The sequence below is a fragment of the Rhinichthys klamathensis genome, unplaced genomic scaffold (genome assembly GCF_029890125.1).
Source record: "Rhinichthys klamathensis goyatoka isolate OS25496 unplaced genomic scaffold, OSU_Roscu_1.1 h1tg000121l_1, whole genome shotgun sequence".
NCBI classification, from domain to species: Eukaryota; Metazoa; Chordata; class Actinopteri; order Cypriniformes; family Leuciscidae; genus Rhinichthys; species Rhinichthys klamathensis.
The window spans coordinates 7,079,883-7,098,848 of record NW_026606658.1 but is presented as its reverse complement, the minus strand read 5'-3'; the positions used below and the strand labels follow the sequence as shown (position 1 = coordinate 7,098,848).

The 18,966-nt window shown below is 37.3% G+C and overlaps 1 protein-coding gene across 1 annotated transcript; it reads right to left on the bottom strand.

Annotated features, from left to right (window-relative positions):
• Positions 1-505: 505 nt before the first annotated feature.
• bms1 (BMS1 ribosome biogenesis factor) lies at positions 506-18,139 on the bottom strand. Its single transcript, XM_056255771.1, has 23 exons — positions 18,002-18,139; positions 16,647-16,823; positions 16,293-16,483; positions 15,999-16,078; positions 11,955-12,143; positions 11,734-11,876; positions 11,514-11,635; positions 10,292-10,485; positions 9,921-10,060; positions 9,226-9,794; positions 8,885-8,986; positions 8,289-8,443; positions 8,092-8,173; positions 6,703-6,782; positions 6,403-6,603; positions 5,804-5,992; positions 5,448-5,628; positions 4,675-4,733; positions 4,444-4,566; positions 4,160-4,307; positions 2,605-2,780; positions 2,343-2,504; positions 506-1,126 (listed from the first exon to the last, which is right to left on the bottom strand). Exons 2-23 carry the CDS (start codon positions 16,814-16,816, stop codon positions 899-901), a joined length of 3,684 nt encoding a protein of 1,227 aa, XP_056111746.1. The 5' UTR covers positions 16,817-16,823; positions 18,002-18,139; the 3' UTR covers positions 506-898.
• Positions 18,140-18,966: the final 827 nt, after the last annotated feature.

Here is an 18,966-nt window from a genome sequence, read left to right as displayed (position 1 = left end):
ACGCACAAAATCACACCAACTCACTAATGGCTAAAAAAACAAGGCTGTCGCTTAAAACCAGACCTCAAAGGATAAAATTTAAGGGCCAATGAGTAGGCACCTCCATCCCCTGCTAAAGAATTCATTACAAGCTGATTTCACTGAATGCTGACAAGCATCCCACCCTTTTATATGAAACAAATGTCCTTACCCTTTTTCCAATGGATTTTTATTGAAAAAAATATAATAACACAAGTATAAGCAGTTCCATGCGACTGTGGTAGATATCAGGAAGAAATTGCAATTTACCTTTTTTGATGCATTATGGATCTTTTTGGTAGCATTTAATTTTTTATTCATTTATTAACATTAGTGAATGCAATTGCAAATCAGAATTAACAATGAACCATAATTTTAAAGTATTTACTGATGTAGGTTAATTTATAAATACGCTAATACATTAACAAGTTGTACAAATCATCTTCTGTTAATGTATTACGAACAAACATGAATTAACAATAATACAAAAATTGTATTCATGAATTAACATTAACCTAGATTAATGAATGCTGTAAAAATGTTCACTGTTAGTTTATTATACCTAATGCATTAACTTATGTTAATTGAACCTTGTTGTAAAGAGTTACCATATATATATATTTTTTTTAATAAAAAATCCTTTCAGATTCACCAGGCAGTTCTATTGTTCTTGTTTATGGTGAGATTGTATCTTTTAGACTTCAACAATACCCATATTCCGGTCTCACGCGGTGTCATCATCTCAACTCTTGAGCCAGCTCAGAAACAGCAGCTGGTGTGAGAATCGAATTATGTCGCACTCCAAACTGTCTAAATAAGAGCGTGATCCGATGGGCCTGGAGTCACAGTCTAACAGAATCAGGTGCGAGTTGAGGTAGACTCAATTGTCCTTGGATGCTCCCTTCAGGCTAGATTTGAGTTTCTTCTTCTCTTTTTGTCCCATTGCACGGAAGGTCTTCTTTCTCTCCTCTTTCAGCCTTTTCTGCCTCTCTGCATCCTCTTTCTCTTTCTGTTTCAGGAATTCTTTGTGCTTGGTGTTTTGTTCTGCTTTCGCCTTCTTATTCTTGTATGCGTAGACTGAGCTCAGAGCCTGAATCAATGCTGCCACCTGGTGGAAAAGGTTTAGAGGTTTTATTAATAAACTGAGACATGAGCCCTAAAGGGTAAAACATGACAACATACCATGGTCCCCAAAAGAACATGGGCACTTAAAAATAAGTAACAAAACATGACCTTCACTGCATTAGAAAACAAAATATCAAACCAAGTAAACATGATGTTAGACCTTTTATCTCAACTACCTTCACTCTTTTAATCACAGACGTGATCACTATTACAGAAGCCCTGAATCGCACAATAAAAAAAACAAGCAAAAATAATAAAACAATTAAAAATGAGTGCGCTTTAATGCCTTCAAGTTGATTTCCTACAATGTCACAACTTGCCATTTACTTTTTTGATGCATTATGGATCTTTTTGGTGGCATTTAAAAAAAATTATTAAATTTATTAACATTAGTGAATGCAATTGCAAATATTAATTAACAATGAACCATAATTTTTAAGTATTTACTGACGTGATCACTATTACAGAAGCCCTGAACCTCACAAAAAAACCTAAATAATTGATACTCAATAACGCAATAAAAAAAATAAAACAATTAAAAATAAGTGTGCTTTAGTGCCTTCAAGTTGATTTCCTATAATATCAACACTTGTTTTCCTTTCTTTCTTTATTAGTATTATTTATTTGTATTCATTGAATGGTTAATGGACCAGAAACCTCACAAAAAGACAGCAGGTTACATTGAGAGTGATCAAAGAATTGGAAAGTTATGGGCTCTTAACCTTGTATTCCTTCGAGCGTCTTGTCCTAGTAATTACTGTTTTGTAACTGAATAAAACCTTTTAGTTGTAAGAATTAATACACCAACCTCTAATGGAATGATTAAAAAAAGTCTAGCAGATTAAATGATGACAATGATTAAAAACTCTTTATTACTTTCTCACATCAATGCCTTCCATATCTTGGAACCAGGAGTAGAAGAAATTGATTAAAAATGTAACCCCCTGTGTCATCTTTCAGACAAGAGGATTTCAAAGGGGATTGGTAAAGAAATTGGCCAGCAAGCTGTCTTGGTATTTGCCAGGGACACGGATTAAAGAAATATGATATTTCGCAGCCAACACTCTGGAGGTTTCTTTGGTGGATTAACTTTAGACTAATAGTGGGTATTAAAACCGTCTTAGTATAATGACAGTAAAAAAAGCTCACAAAGGCATGACATATGTAAAACAGAGATGGACGAGTCAGACGCCTCTCACCTTTTTCTCATGGGGCTCTCGTATGACAGCCGGTCTCTGCAGGTCCCGTGGCGTTTTGCCTTTGGCCTGCATCTGTTTGGATTTGCTTTTGAAGGGGAGGGCCTTCTGCAGCTCTTTGGGAATGTGGAGGGGGTTGAAGTGTCGAACTTGCCTCACAACCGGCTGTGGGGATTCAAGGACAGGGTTGAAGATGAAGAGGACAACAGCAAACAATAATAACAACTACTAACTGGTGACTTAACATTTCTCTAAGAGGACTTACCTTGTACAGCGAGTCCTGGTTGGGTTTATTGCGGATGCCCAGGTCGTATTTAAGCTGTCCGAGGGTCCTCATACCTCCCCATGTGTCCTTTTGTCCAACCGGCATTAGTAGAGATGTCACTGGATTATACAGCTGAGGAACCGAGACCGGATACCAGGAGCGCAGAAACACAATATCTAAAGACACACATTCATATAAATTATAGGACTGCACTATTTGATGAAAACAATTATGTTTTGAATATTATTGTAATTGTAATATGTATTGTACTAATAGTAATTTAATTTTACAAAATATATGTTTTGAATTGCAAATATGATAAACGTGTCAACAAGTCATTGAAGCAGTGCATTATCTAACCACCAAAGTGGTATTCTGTTCCACTTTCTCTTATTTCCATTTTCCCTTATTCTTTTTTTTCAACCTAAGTTTTTATATTATATACACTGTCATTCTAACGATGTGGGTCAGTGAGATTTTAATAGTGAGGAAGCAAGGAAATTAGTAAGGAAATTAATGCTTTTATTCAGCAAGCATGCAATCATTTGTTCAAAGGTGACAGTAAAAACATTTAAAATGTTACAAAAGATTCCTATTTCGAATAAATGCTGTTTTTTTTTTTTTACTTGACATTTATCCAAGAATCCTGAGATAAAAATGTATTACAGTTTCTACAAAAGTATTAAGCAGCACCACATTAATAATAATTAGAAATGTTTCTTGAGCACCAAATCAGCATATCAGAATGATTTCTGAAGGATCATGTGACCCTGAAGACTGGACTAATGATGCTGAAAATTCAGCTTTGTCATCACAGGAATTACATTTTAGAAAAAATAAATTTCTCTTTATTTTTCTTTATTTTATTTTTTAAATGTAATAATATTTCATAATTTACTGTTTTACTGTATTTTTGATCAAATAAACATTTACAATAGTGTAGAAAGACATTTCTACGTATAGCTGAAGATTTTCTATTGTGCTCCTTTTCTATGGCCTGGTGTGGATTTGTATAATACTAGTAGCAGCCAAAATGTTGTTGAGTGTTTTGCCTTTGCTTGGAGTAAACTGTGTGTAGCAGAATACAGACAGTGCAGAATAATGCACCTTTACTTTGAAACACCGTGTTTTTTCATAATTTAATTAAATCACAGCCTTTTGCGGTTTAATAATCACGCGGCCATAAAGGGATTCAGATTTTTTATTCTGATTAATTTCGCAGCCCTAATATAAAACAAATCATCATCTAATAAAAGATGCAGTAGACCTAATAAGCCTCGAATCCGCCTCACTGCAAGATTTTCCACATGCCCGTCTCTCCAGAGAGGAGCATAATAATCAGCAATAATACCCTCCATTTTAACAAGGTGGTTGTTTATGTACAACAGAGCTTCTTGGGAGTCATTACAATCATAGACTTTTCTGATAAATAAAGCACATTGGTAAAACTCCCAAAGCACAGCTCATTATATACAAATTCAAATAAATAAAAACTGGTAAAAAACTGACTGAGGCAACAAAAATATTTATAAACAGAGAAATAAGTCTGGCTCACCACTCATCAGTAGTCTGTCCTCAAACGTGGCTCTTAATGCGCCTGGTGGGGTGCGCAAGGCTTTCTTTATCTGCCCTTTAATGCCACTGACTGTGCGGACGGACGCACCCTCAAACTTCGCAACCTCCAGGACGGTGTTAAACATTCCCTTAGAGTCGGAGAAAAGACCAAAAATAAGAGGGTCCAATTATTCTGAGAGAGGATGAGGAGTATATTATTATAGTTCCCTGGTGTGCTGTGCCGCTACACTGCGGAGAAACTCCTGACTCTGCAGGACTCCCTACCTGGATAAAGCAGGTGTTCTTAAAGATTTTATAAGGGTATCCAATCAGTTTGAGCTTCTTCACAATAGAAACAGATTTGTCCAAGTCCAGAACCACTCCTGTGGCAGCAATGCGGAAACTGGCCTGAGGGGAAATAAGATGGGATGAGTCCAAGAGAAAAGGGAAGCCTTTGTTGGACTGAAGCTGTGACCCAGGCTGCTCCTGTGCTCTCATCATATGCTGGTGTCTTACCTTAATACCTCCGACCGTCTGCACGGCCAGGAAGCCTGTACCCTGGGGTGTTATAGGTCCTAGAGAAGAGTGGAAAGAAAGAGTGGAATGTGCATGAGATGACAAGAAAGAGAAGTGAGAGACAGAATAGAGCTTCACAACTAATCGAATAAACGAACAGTCAGCAAGCTTGTGCAGAACTGCTCAAGCAGTCGCAGCATTGCTTGTTTCTGAGTTTTTGATGCTGCTAAATGATTTACATTTTGTTTTAGATGTGAGGCCTAGATAAAGAACATGGCATGGAGTTGCAATAGACACAAAAAAAGTATTATTTTATAATTATGGATGCACCAATATTAGAATTCTTATATGCTGATAATAATCTTCATGGCCAATAATTCATAAAATTGACAATATTAAAACTCTCTACAATTTATAATCAAACTGAAAATGTATGGGCATGGAGTTGGCCCTAGGCAAAAAAAAAAAAAAAAAAATATGTATTTATAAATTATTTGTTTTTAAATGTATAAAATGATTATATTAAATATATTTATTTATTTTAAATAAAATATTACAGATGCAGGGAGCATTATTAAAATTCACATCAACCAACAATTTTATGGTTAATAATCAATAATAGACAATAAAAACATTATATACCATGTCCAGTATATACAAGTGTATTACACTGGCCGCTCAAGCAGAGCTGAAGCAGCACGAGTAAAAATAGGGAGAATGAGCATGTTACATTTCCAATATCGGAGAGGTGTGTGTAATGGTTTGTCTCTCACCCCAGATGGTGGCACCGCAGTGCATGTGTTCAGGTGTGTATTTGAGCAGGCGGTGACGTCCGTTGTGGTCCTCGATATAGTAGAGGGGGATGGTCTGAAAGCGCCTCCAGCCCAAAGATAGGATAAGAGGGTCACGGGTTTTCAAGATACGATGGTGCCAGCGGTGTTTCTTCAGTCGCATCTGTGTGGAGGAGATAAAGAAAGGACTGGAATTTTTTTTACCAAGTACTGCCTTGTAATGACATCTGGCTTGGAGTTGCATCAGGTGTCCTTCACTTTATTCACAAGGTTATCGACTACACTAGAAGTTGTAAAATATCCAATTGTCTGCTACAAATAAGTCCTTACAGGCTTACCTGCAAGTAGCCTACATTGCCCTCACTCGCTGCCAAACCGCCAAGGATGATGGGATAGTGGGGGTCAAAGTTGGTGACGAATTCACAAGGTAAAGCAGGGATCTCCACACGAACGTACATGCCTGGCCTGAAGCCCTCGTACTGAACTCGAACTTCATCATCCATGTCTTCGAACTCTTGCTTGTTCAGCTACAACACGAAGGGGAGAGTCAGTTTGAAAGAAATTCTCAATTAAAATAGTTCACCCAAAAATTAATCATTCACTTTTACATACATACATAATCTATATGACTTCCTTACATAATCTGTATCCTCTGTGGAGCACAAAATATATTTTGAAGAATGTTTTTGTTCATATAGTGAAAGTCAACCAGATAAAAAACATCACTGGACCCTACTGACTTTCATTGTAAATGACAAAAAAAAAAAAAAACACTGGGGCATTTTACAAAATATCTTCTTTTGTTTCACAGAAACAAAGAAATGCATACAGGTTTGTATCACTGGAACAAAACATTTAATGTTACACTTATTCTTGCTCTCCTCTTCAAGGAGGCTGACTGTGTCTGACTGTGTCTGACTCAACTTTGACCTCTGACCTCAGCCTGTTTCTGCATCTCCTCCTTCAGGTCATCAAAGTATGTGGCATCGCCATCATCATATTGTGTATTGAACCTCTCCTTCAACCGCCTCTTCTTCTCCAAACGCTTGTTCTTTTGAACTTCAGCATCATCAAGTTTCACTTGGGGAGCCTCCTCTTCATCATCGTCATCATCATTCTTTTCATCATCATTTCCTCCCTGTTTTTAAATTAAAAATGCAATAAATAAATAGGCACCACAAAAACATGTCAGATGCAATCAGAAGATAATGCTTTAAAACTAGTTTGATTTTAATACCTCAGCTTGGTCTTTATTCCCAGCCTTTGATTTGTGAACTTCTCCCGTTTCCAAATCTTCAAAATCTCCATAGAGATCATCTAGAAAGACAAGAGGGATGAAATAAATTATATAATATGGATGTCACAGTACCAAAATGTCAGTAGTCAATATCAAAACCAGTAAAAATTTCAACTTCCGAATACACTCACCCCCGGTTTCACAGACTAGGCTTAAGATGGTCCCGGACTAAAATGCATGTTTGGGCTGTTTTAACTGAAAGCAACTTGCACTGACATATCTTAAAATATTGCTGAGTATTTTCTCCTTAAAACTGCAGTGAACCAAAGACAGTCTCAAAAAAGCTGGTGTTTCTGACGTCACAAACTACCTTGTAACCAATCACATCAATGTGCGGGCAGGCTATAGCATATTATAAAATATATCAGTGCCATTGTTTTGTCTCAAGATGCACACCAGTAATGTTTTTTTAAAGGCACATTTATAAACGCTACTGCTACTCAATAATTGTATCCCTTAAAACTCATTTTGATCACCAAAATTAGTAAAAGAGTGCTTTGAACAACTTAGAATGTCAATGGAGAAAGGCATTCAGTTCATTATAACATCGTAATATACATCATATACATAATTCACCCGCTATATTGCTAATTGTACACGAAAAATAATGCTAATTGTATCAACAGAAAAATATACCGGGATAACCTGGCTTTTCTCGAGACTCCCCTGCTAATTCGCTGTTAATGATATGCTATAGCCCGCCCGCACATTGATGTGATTGGTTACAAGGCAGTTTGTGACGTCAGAAACACCAGCTTTTTTGAGACTGTCTTTGGTCCACTGCAGTTTTAAGGAGAAAATACTCAGCAATGGTGTTGACATAACTTTGCACAGGGTTTGTCTTAAAGCATATTGACAACATTAAAAATTTATTTTCACCACAGGGGGTCTTTAAATGTCCTTAAATTGAACTACTTAATCTAAGCCCTGTTTGTGAAACCAGGCCTATATTACTTAATTTTGCATTAATATAAATAATACTAGATACTACATTTAAAATCAATAATTGAGTTTCATTTTTTCTTATCAATACTATTTTAATTAATAGTAATTACATACTAAACAGTGGCAGGTCAAACAATCTGCATTTGCACTGCAAGGCCTATTAGATCTTTTTTCTTTTTTTTTTACATAAATCTGATATTTTGTCCTGGTTCACCTAAGACATAAATGAATACATACTGTAGTAAATTCTGTATAGTTAAATTTTTTTGCATTAGTATTGACCAAGTGCCAAAGTACCGGTACTTATAACACCCTTATAGCAGAGAACTGCCCAGAATCATAAGCTGCTGCTGCTGATACATCTGGTACATTAAGTTTTCTTACCATCTTCCTTAAGCAGCGTTGCAGCATCTTTATCCTCCTCCCATTTTCCAGTCACAAAACAGTCCCTGATAGATGCAAGCATCTGAAAAGACACAAATCTTAAGAAAACAAGACATGGACAACAAACGTCATATTTAAATTCATTATGCAAATACATATAAATGCATATGCACATGTGTTTTTACACTGCCTCTCACCTCCTCCTGATCCCAGTCATGGCTGCTGTCTGGGTGAAAGCGAGAGCAGTCCATCGCATCCGCTCGTACTTTCTTACTATTCTCTGGACGGCTCACTTTAAATAAACCGCCCAGCTCTTCTTCATCATTAGAATCCTCCTCTCCCTCCTCCGCCACTGAGAAACATACAATTATCAGATCCAGATAAGTTGGCACTAGCGGTTCATGTACTTTATGAAAATTAATGCTGATCCTCATGTTGTGCCTTTTTTCAGTGAGTGAATTAAATGTCAGTACTCATAAAACATAATCATTCCCTCCCGATGTAAATTTGAAATAAGTAATAAATAAACTATGGCTTCAGATTCAGAAGACTTGGTATTCAGCAGCACACAGGTCATATGGACTAATTTTACAGTGCGTTTATAATTTTTTGCAGCTTGCCAGACATCATTATGAATATTCATTATAAGGAAAAAAGCTGATTGAGGAGTCTTTCAAATATTGTGTTTCACTAAAGAAAAAACAGCCTACAGGTTTGAATGGGGGGACGGGGGTAGGGGGGTTAAATAATGTCAGGTTTTTAATGTTGGAGTCTAGATATTCGTTGTCCTCACCTGTGCCGTACACTAGCTTGCGCAGGTTTGGAGCTGCACGCTGTTGTCTTAAATATGCCTCTGTTGCTTTCTCGGCCAAACCTTCCTTCCATCGTAGTGCTCCTTCAGCATAAACATGTTCAAAAGGGGATTTCAGAGCAGTAAAATTCAATAATAATAATAATAATAATAAAACAGGCAAAAAGGGGAAATTAGTAAAGGCAGCTTAGGGTATGACAAAGTGAACACAGAATGATTTAATTTAGAATTCCTAAATCTGAATAAATTAAAGATCAGTTGAAAACAAATAATAAAATCTAATGTTTGGATTATTTGGGACATTTAATTTAGTAACAAAGTACCTGCAGTTTCATAACCCATCTCTGCATCCTCCGTGTCTTTCTCTTCTTCCTCTGGATGCTTGGAGGACATCTTTGATTTTACAATCTCATCTTCCTCATCCTCGTCATCTTCCTCATCATCATCTTCCTCTGAGCAGAGACCAGAGTCTGGACCTGAGCTTTTTTTTGCAAGCTCCCCTTCTTCCATCTCCTCATCATCACTTTCATCACTTTCATCATCTTCAGTTTCTTCTCCTTCACTCTTTTCCAGTTCATCGTCACTATCAGCAAACACAGGCATCTCTGCACGCTCCTCAACTTTCTGTTTCTTCACAGGAGGAGCTGCCGCCGCCATTGCAGTCTTATCGTGCTTTTTCAGTGTTGCCACACCCTCTTCATTTTCCTCACCCTCTTCTTCTTCTTCATCCTCCTCTTCATCACCCATTTCCTCCTCATCGCCTTCATCGTCATCTTCATCGCCTTCATCGTCATCTTCATCATCTTCCTCATCTTGATCAGCAAAGACAGCTCTCCTCCTCTCTCTCTGTGCTTTTTCATCCCATTCAAGGCTTTCCATAGGGTTCTGCTTCCTGTTGATTAGTTCAATGCATGCATACAAAAAAAAGGTTTTTTTTTTATTATTGAACTTTGCTGTCAATTCCGGGTACATTACAATCCCTGTTTGCAATACAATAATTTTAATTAGCAAATCTTACCCATTTTCCTGCACCTCCTCTGGTGTTAGTGCAGCAGTTCCTGTGAAAAGTGACACTTTGCTGGCAGCCATTTTTACATCCAAAGTGGCTTGTGTTCCAATAAGAGACTGAACGAGTTCAGTGGTGGGCCGCACCTCCTCCTGGGACAGACATTTCTCACACCATTAAAACACTTAATATCCATCAGATCACAAATCGTCTTTAAACGTCAAGGTCACATTCGCTGATGGAACAAAATTGAGTGTAAAAAGTGTTATTACTTGGTGTAATAAGCTGTGACTGCCCTGTAAACTGCAGACATTATTGCATCTGGTATTAAATCACCTGTAGGTAATGCTGTCACAGGGGACGTGATGAGACTGAAATCTGACCTGCTGCTTGTTGGCATGTCCACAAGGCATATCGATGTAGACGGCATCCTTATCATACACCAATCCCCCTACGCCAGCCATGGGGGCATACAATAAACGTTCCTTTACATTCAGTGCTCTCTTCTTCATCGCTTCCGGAAGAGGGCAAGGGTCCGGCAGGAAGCTAACATCAGCCACAGAGAAGTCCCCGACACCTGCAACATTTATCAGTAGTTTTCAACCATAATAATGCATAGTTAGCATAACAAAATGAATACACTAATGTTTGGGTTCGGTGAGATTATTTAATGTTTATAAAATACGTTTCTTATGCTCAGCAGAAATCCTGCATTTATTTGATAAAAAAATACAGTAAAAACAGAAATATTGTAAAATATTATTACAAACTTAAAACAACTATTTTGTATATATTTCATATGTAATTTTCAGCAGCTATTACTCCAGTCTTCAGTGTCTAATGATACTTCAGAAATCATCCTAATATGCTGATTTGGTGCTCAAGAAACATTTATTATCATCATCAGTATTGAAAACTATAGTGCTGCTAAATATCTTTGTGGAAATATCTTTGTATAATAAGAATTCCTTTATATTTTCAGGATTGTTTTGAAGAACATTTAAAATATAAAATCTTTTGTAACAATGTAAAGGTCTAATGTCACTGTCACTCAATTTAATGTGTCTTTGCTGAATAAAGGTATTTATTTATTTCAAATAAATAAAGTATTAATTACCCCAAACGGTAGGGTAAGTATATTAACTTTTCAAAGAGAGTAGATAAAAATGCTTTTCAGGATCTATATTTTGCTGCTGACATCAAAGGCTGAATCAAACATTTAGTGCAAATGTATCTGTCAAAGTTATCTTAAAGTTAGTCAAAGGAACCAGATGCCAAATGGACAGGTTGTGAACTTGCTCTCTTCCTTAAAAACCATGAACAAAACTATGTGAAGTAGTAAAAAAAAGAAGAAGCTCAATTTACATTAAATGCAGGTTTGCTTACATTAAACTGTTTCACTGACCACAGTGTGGTTTGTGCAACAAATTATTGGCTGACAAGAGCAAGAAATAGTCCAAATTAAATTTTGTAAAAAAAAAAAAAATATTGGGTTACCACATGTACAATGTAAAATCTGGTTACAGAAGCAAAACTTGTTTACAAAAAAACAAAAAAAAACCTGAATATCTGTAAAGAATTTTGCAAACATTAATGACAGCTCACCAGGAATGTGGACCTGACATTTATTCTTCAAAAATGTCCCACGCAGGTAGCCGTACAGAGAGACGGTTCTGTCACATTTGGGATTTAACCTTATAGCCTCAGGATCAGTAAGATCCTCCATACTATTCGGAAAAACAAACAAACAAATCATTGGCTGTTAAATGCAGCATATGCTTAGAAAGATAACGAATAAAAGAAACATCTTCTTCAGGTCACTCACCGGTCAGCCAACACATAGGGGTGAGAAGTCTGCCAGACAAGAGGCCTGAACTTCATGACGGAGATGAACCGCCCAAGGTTCTTAACTTCCTGTATCTGGTATTCTCCATACACCATTCCAGACAGGTAAAAGAGCTTGGCACCCTGCAAGACTTTTATGTTCAGACACAAAACAGTTCTCTTTAAAAGATATGTCAGTTATATGCTGGGTTGATGAGGTACCTGGAAAACTTCAGTCCAGAATCTGTGTTTGAGGCGTTTTTTTGTTTTTCGAAGTCTCTTGTTGTCCTTGAAGGTGTCCAAATGTGTAAGGACCCCCATGATCCGGGGGAAGCCATGAACTTGGCAAATATTCAGGAACTCAAAGGTCTCCATTTCAAAGCCAAAACTTGCATCAATCAGCATCAGAACCTAATAAAGTCAAAATATCAGTGCTGCATTACTGGAAAACATAATTAAGTAATAATACAGTCTAATATTCAAATAAAACCAGACTTTTGAGGCTACTATTAATATTTCAAAGAAGATGCATTAAATTGGTCAAAAGTAACAAAAAAAGCATTTATGTTACAAATTAAATGTTGTTCTTTCAAACGTTCCATTCACCAAAGAATCCTGAAAAAAGTGATCATGGTATCCACAAAAATATTAAGCATTACACCTGTTTTCAATAGTGATCGACCGATATATCGGCCAGCCGATATATCGGGCCGATATTTGCGGTTTTTACGTGTATCGGAATCGGCCGATACGCGGCTGCTGCGTTCGCCGATAGTTTTTTCCCGGCATTATTTATAGACAGGCGTCCACAGGCAACTCTGTGCTGCTGGAGACGCTGCAGTTCACGTGCAGACCCTGCACTGTCCCTCCCCCACTAGCAGAGTGCAACCTGCGCTTCAAGATAACGGTAACTTTTAAACTTTCAAAGCATCTTTTAACTGTTTGACTGCTGAAATATTGTCAAACACTTTGAAAATGGAAACACGTTGCTCTATAACTGTTATGTGGTTGCAACTATATAGCTAAGCAAGTTTGTGGGTCCTAATGGAAAATGCGAATGACTCGTCTATAAAACTGCTTGCTTGCCATTGTATTTAGGGAGCTGCAAATAGCTGTTGACTATCCGTTCAGTATGCATTAAGGCTGTCAATGAATATTCTAAATACGAATATATATTCGAATAGTTTAGAAAAACTGAATTTTGAAGGTGAAAATTAATATTCGAATGTGGAAAAACACGCCCGCGGTAGCAGACTAACGTTACCACAGCACAGCTCGCTCAGAGCGCTCAGTGTCGGTTCTATGTACTGTGAAACTTCAATTAATGTATTTGTTTCAATCACTGAATGAAGCCTGCTATATACCTTAAATTGCTTGCACAAAACTCTTGATCAGCACTCAACATTTGTTTGTTGTTGTTCATTTAAACCGGCATGCGCATGAGAGGGTGAGTGCGAGAGAGAGAGTGCGCCTGCGAGTCGGGGCGAGCCAGAGTGAGCTCTGCGGTCTTGGCCATTAGTTGATTTACTCGGTTTTTTTTGTAGTAATACGTTGTCAAATATGTTTAAACTCAAATAAGCTACTTAACACTAGTAGTTATGTCTCTTTGTATTAATTTGTCCTGTTATTGACGTAATGCGCGTCATTGACCAAATGCACGACGATATGCTCAAGTATGTTTTTTAGAGGGAATATACAAACGCCATTTGAGCAATTTTGACAGCCCTAGTATGCGTACGGTAGCTGTTACGAACATTGGTCATAGGATTAAGTAATACCAACGTTGTTCCGTGCTTTTTGTGGGAGATTTATTCAGCGACCACCTGGCTGAGGTTTGGACGCGTGTGGTGTGTGTCTCCCTCGCCATCGCAGTGATATTAGAGACTAGACATGCTCATTTTATTTTATGTAGAAAAATTGAAACCATGGCAGTAAATAGTTCGTTACTTTTAAAATGAAGTACAGTGTGCACTGTGCACTTTATTATGCTGGTTGCTACTGTGTGCAATAGTGTAATTATTTTATTTATGCTTAAATATTTATTTTCAGCAGTGAACTTTTTTTTGTTCTACCTCATGTTTTTAATATTTGTTAAATATTGTTTATCTACTTGTTCTTGTTCTACCTCACATGTTTTTACTATTTGTTAAATATTGATTTTTTTTACGTTAAATAAATGTTACTTTTATTAAATTGAGACCTGTAACATTTGTTAACATTAGGGATCGACCGATATGGATTTTTTAGTGCCGATACCGATACCGATTTTTTCCCCATCAGCCTTAGCCGATGACCGATACGGGCTGCCGATTTTCTTGAGCCGATATTTGGAGCCGATACATTTTGCTCCCTCAATTTACATCATAAAAATGACATGATGTTAACAAATGTTACAGGTCTCAATTTAATAAAAGTAAGATTTATTTAACGTAAAAAAATCTATATTTAACAAATAGTAAAAACATGTGAGGTAGAACAAGAACAAGTAGATAAACAATATTTAACAAATATTAAAAACATGAGGTAGAACAAAAAAAAGTTCACTGCTGAAAATAAATATTTAAGCATAAATAAAATAATTACACTATTGCACACAGTAGCAACCAGCATAATAAAGTGCACAGTGCACACTGTACTTCATTTTAAAAGTAACTAACTATTTACTGCCATGGTTTAAATTTGTCTACATAAAATAAAATGAGCATGTCTAGTCTCTAATATCACTGCGATGGCAAGGGAGACACACACCACACGCGTCCAAACCTCAGCCAGGTGGTCGCAAAAAGCACGGAACAACGTTGGTATTACTTAATCCTATGACCAGTGTTCGTAACAGCTACCGTACGCATACTAGGGCTGTCAAAATTGTTCAAATGGCGTTTGTATATTCCCTCTAAAAAACATACTTGAGCATATCGTCGTGCATTTGGTCAATGACGCGCATTACGTCAATAACAGGACAAATTAATACAAAGAGACATAACTAATAGTATTAAGTAGCTTATTTGAGTTTAAACATATTTGACAACGTATTACTACAAAAAAAACGAGTAAATCAACTAATGGCCAAGACCGCAGAGCTCACTCTGGCTCGCCCGGACTCGCAGGCAGTGTCTCTCTCTCTCTCTCTCTCGCACTCACCCTCACGCTCTCCGCGCATACCGGTTTAAATGAACAACAACAAACAAATGTTGAGTGCTGATCAAGAGTTTTGTGCAAGCAATTTAAGGTATATAGCAGGCTTCATTCAGTGATTGAAACAAATACATTAATTGAAGTTTCACAGAACATAGAACCGACACTGAGCGCTCCGAGCGAGCTGTGCTGTGGTAACGTTAGTCTGCTACCGCGGGCGTGTTTTTCCACATTCGAATATTAATTTTCACCTTCAAAATTCAGTTTTTTTTAAACTATTCGAATATATATTCGTATTTGGAATATTCATTGACAGCCCTAATGCATACTGAACGGATAGCCTACAGCTATTTGCAGCTCCCTAAATACAATGGCAAGCAAGCAGTTTTATAGACGAGTCATTCGCGTTTTCCATTTGGACCCACAAACTTGCTTAGCTATATAGTTGCAACCACATAACAGTTATAAAGCAACGTGTTTCCATTTTCAAAGTGTTTGACAATATTTCAGCAGTCAAACAGTTAAAAGATGCTTTGAAAGTTTAAAAGTTACCGTTATCTTGAAGCGCAGGTTGCACTCTGCTAGTGGGGGAGGGACAGTGCAGGGTCTGCACGTGAACTGCAGCGTCTCCAGCAGCACAGAGCTGCCTGTGGACGCCTGTCTATAAATAATGCCGGGAAAAAACTATCGGCGAACGCAGCAGCCGCATATCGGCCGATTCCGATACACGTAAAAAACGCAAATATCGGCCCGATATATCGGCCGGCCGATATATCGGTCGATCACTAGTTAACATCATGTCATTTTTATGATGTAAATTGAGGGAGCAAAATGTATCGGCTCCAAATATCGGCTCAAGAAAATCGGCAGCCCGTATCGGTCATCGGCTAAGGCTGATGGGAAAAAAAATCGGTATCGGTATCGGCACTAAAAAATCCATATCGGTCGATCCCTAGTTTTCAACAATGAAAAATGTTTCCTGAGCACCAAATCACCATATTAGAATGATTTCTGAAGGATCATGTGACACTGAAGACTAGAGTAATGACTGCTGAAAATTCAGCTTTACCATAACATGAATAAATTATATTTTAAAACATTGAAATAGAAATGATGCAGGCTTGCACTCACCAAGTCAGCAACCTTTGCCAAATCAATCATGGTGTTGATGTCATTGTTGCACTCAATGAAGGTCAGGCGGCGTTTCTTTCCTATAAACATTTACAAGAAAAAAAGTCACCTCACAGCTTATTGATTCTGTCTGAAAAAGTCAGTACGCTGTTGCTCTGAAGTATACATCAGTTTTAATCTTACCGCAAATGTGACATTTGATTTTTGACATGCGACACCCAAGGTGGATGTTAATATCAGGTGTAAATGGAAACTATTTTACATACGTTTTTTAATATGCATTACAAAACTGACCAGATACTATAGTCACGGGTCCACAGATGTCAGAAAGCTTCTGCCGTGTGAAGTTTTTGATCAAGCATCGAATAAGGGTGCTTTTGCCCACTTTTGGAGGTCCCATCACCACTATAACAATAGGCGGGGGTTCCAGAGGGGTCCGGTCTACCAGGGGAATGTGATGTTTCTTTGTTTTAATATCCTGAGCCCTACAAAATAATGTTAAAAGAGATTAAAAGCAAAGAATGGACACATAATTTTACTTAAAATATAAATATGAAAGTTATCAGAGCAAAGGGAATGGCAAAGGATTAATATGAAAATGTTTCACTCATTAATAGGATAAATGAATGAAGTTTTCTGAGCACTGACCTATGGAAGGTTTTTGCCATGCGCACAGCTGACTTAACACTAAACGCTCGTGGGTTCCTCTTGCGCTCATCCTGCTCTGGTTCGGTGCCATGCTCCTTCTTTCTGTTCTTCTTCTGTGCTTTGGGCCCACTGTGCTTATTCTGGTGCCGCTTCTGTTCTTTCTTCTCCATCTTTGCTCTTCACGAGATAAGACAGATTATCAGCATTCAGCAATGATCTTTATTTGACTTCACAGAATGATGTAGATGTCTCCCATCCAGGTATTGACTACCTAAACCCTGCTTAACCTCAGTGGAAAGCCAGGCAAGAGCTGCCGGGACAGCTGCAGTTTTTACAGTGCATATTGATATTCTCCAGCAATTTAAAGTCAAACCATTACCTACTGAACATCCAGAATCAGTAAGACTTTACTTCCTACGCATATCTATAACACAATGATTGTGAATAATACACTGGCTTTAGAGACAGAACAAACTACTAGGGGTGTAATGATACCCTCATGTCACGATTCGATACACATCAAGATACTGAACTCACGATACAATATTATTGACAAATGGCAAAAATTTAACAAAAAATGTACTGTTTATTAAAATGGTAAATTTTATATTGCATTGTGGGTGTAAATGAATAGGCTTGGACTTGGTGCTGGTTAACACTTGCACAATACCATGTTTTCCATATAATACAGTTCAAAAAGAAAGAATCATGTCCCTCAAGTTAAACCCCATGTTAAAACAGTGACAATGGTGACGAGGATAAAAATATTGATGATTCTGAAGCTGAACATATACAATTATTTTTGACGAATATGCTTGCACTATGTCACTGTCTAGAAGATATATTATTTATATAATAATGTAGGCCACTTTTTACTGGTAACATAAGACATTTGGTATTATCATGACCCACAAATATTCTCCCATTGCATTATTATACATTATATTCAACATTATAAATAATAGTTTAACGTATTGCTGACACTAAACTTGATTTTTATTCTCACACAGTACTTTTTATTTTGGGTAAACTATACACAATACAGTGTCACTATCCACAACACATTTTGTTGTATATTTGTATTGCGATATATTTTGAAACGATATATTGTTGCACCCCTATAAAATAAACATATTGAATCGTGTATCTAGTCAAACCCACTGGTAACCTCCAAACAACTAGCAATAAAAACAAAACATGCATGAACCACGTATAGAATTGGTCGATTTGGACACTGGTTTCCTATTGTAATTTAATTTCAGGTATTTTACGCTGGAACAATTGAGGAATAAACGCGTTTTTCTTTAAATCATCATCAATGCAGCCACTTTTAGGTAAGGAAAATAAATGCTCACCTTTGTCCAGTTACTATTTATTTCAATCTGCTGCACGTATAATCGCAGAATTCAAGATGTTAAATCATGGTCTCATATCAAGCGCACAACGTGATTCTCTCTCCACTGTTTACACGTGTGTAGCGCTATGCGCTTCCGGTGAGAGGCGGAAGGGGTTACGTTCGACAGAGTCTGTCTTGTCAAAAAGGATCCTGGAAAGAACGTTCCGTGTCACACGTTCCGCGCACAAAATACTTTTTCTTTATTATTATGCCTAGATGTTGATTTTATGGTACTTGTAAAAACGAATGTTATAACAGGTTGTTTAGCAACAGAAAACCATAAACTCGTTAAATAACCATGCGGTCTTTGAGGTAAAATGGAAATGTCATATAGTGTTGGGAAATGACAAATGGAGTGGAGATATTATTATTGGTTTCTCAATTAATCTTTTAAGTGAATCTGATTTTTTTAAATTAATAGATATTTTGAGCGAAAATAAGTGAACAAATATCAGTGAACAAATTTGAAACGCATAAAACGACTCTTTTTGATGAAAAGAATCAAAAACCACTGAACTGAATCCAAATCCCCTCTACTGAGGCTGTGTCTGAAATCACTTCCTCTCTTGAGGTAGCCTACTTATTTTAAAGTAATTCACGGCCGCTAAAAAAAAGTATGTTGAGTGTGTGTGGTACGAAAGCAATCTGGACGTACTTGCCATGCTGTCTTATCATGTGACCTACCAGCATCTGTTATGTTGCTTCACTGCCATTCACAAATCCTCTCCCGTGGCCTCATGGGATAAAGTTTCCATCGCACACTTCAGAATCTCGCCTGAAAAAATATGGCCATTCGGGTACTTTTGCCTACTATTTTATGAGTAGCCTACCTTGAATTCGGACGTACTTCTTTTGTACTCTATAGTAGGGAAGAACGTCACCCTGTATGTTATCGATGTAATATGTCCAGACATGTCCGAAAGA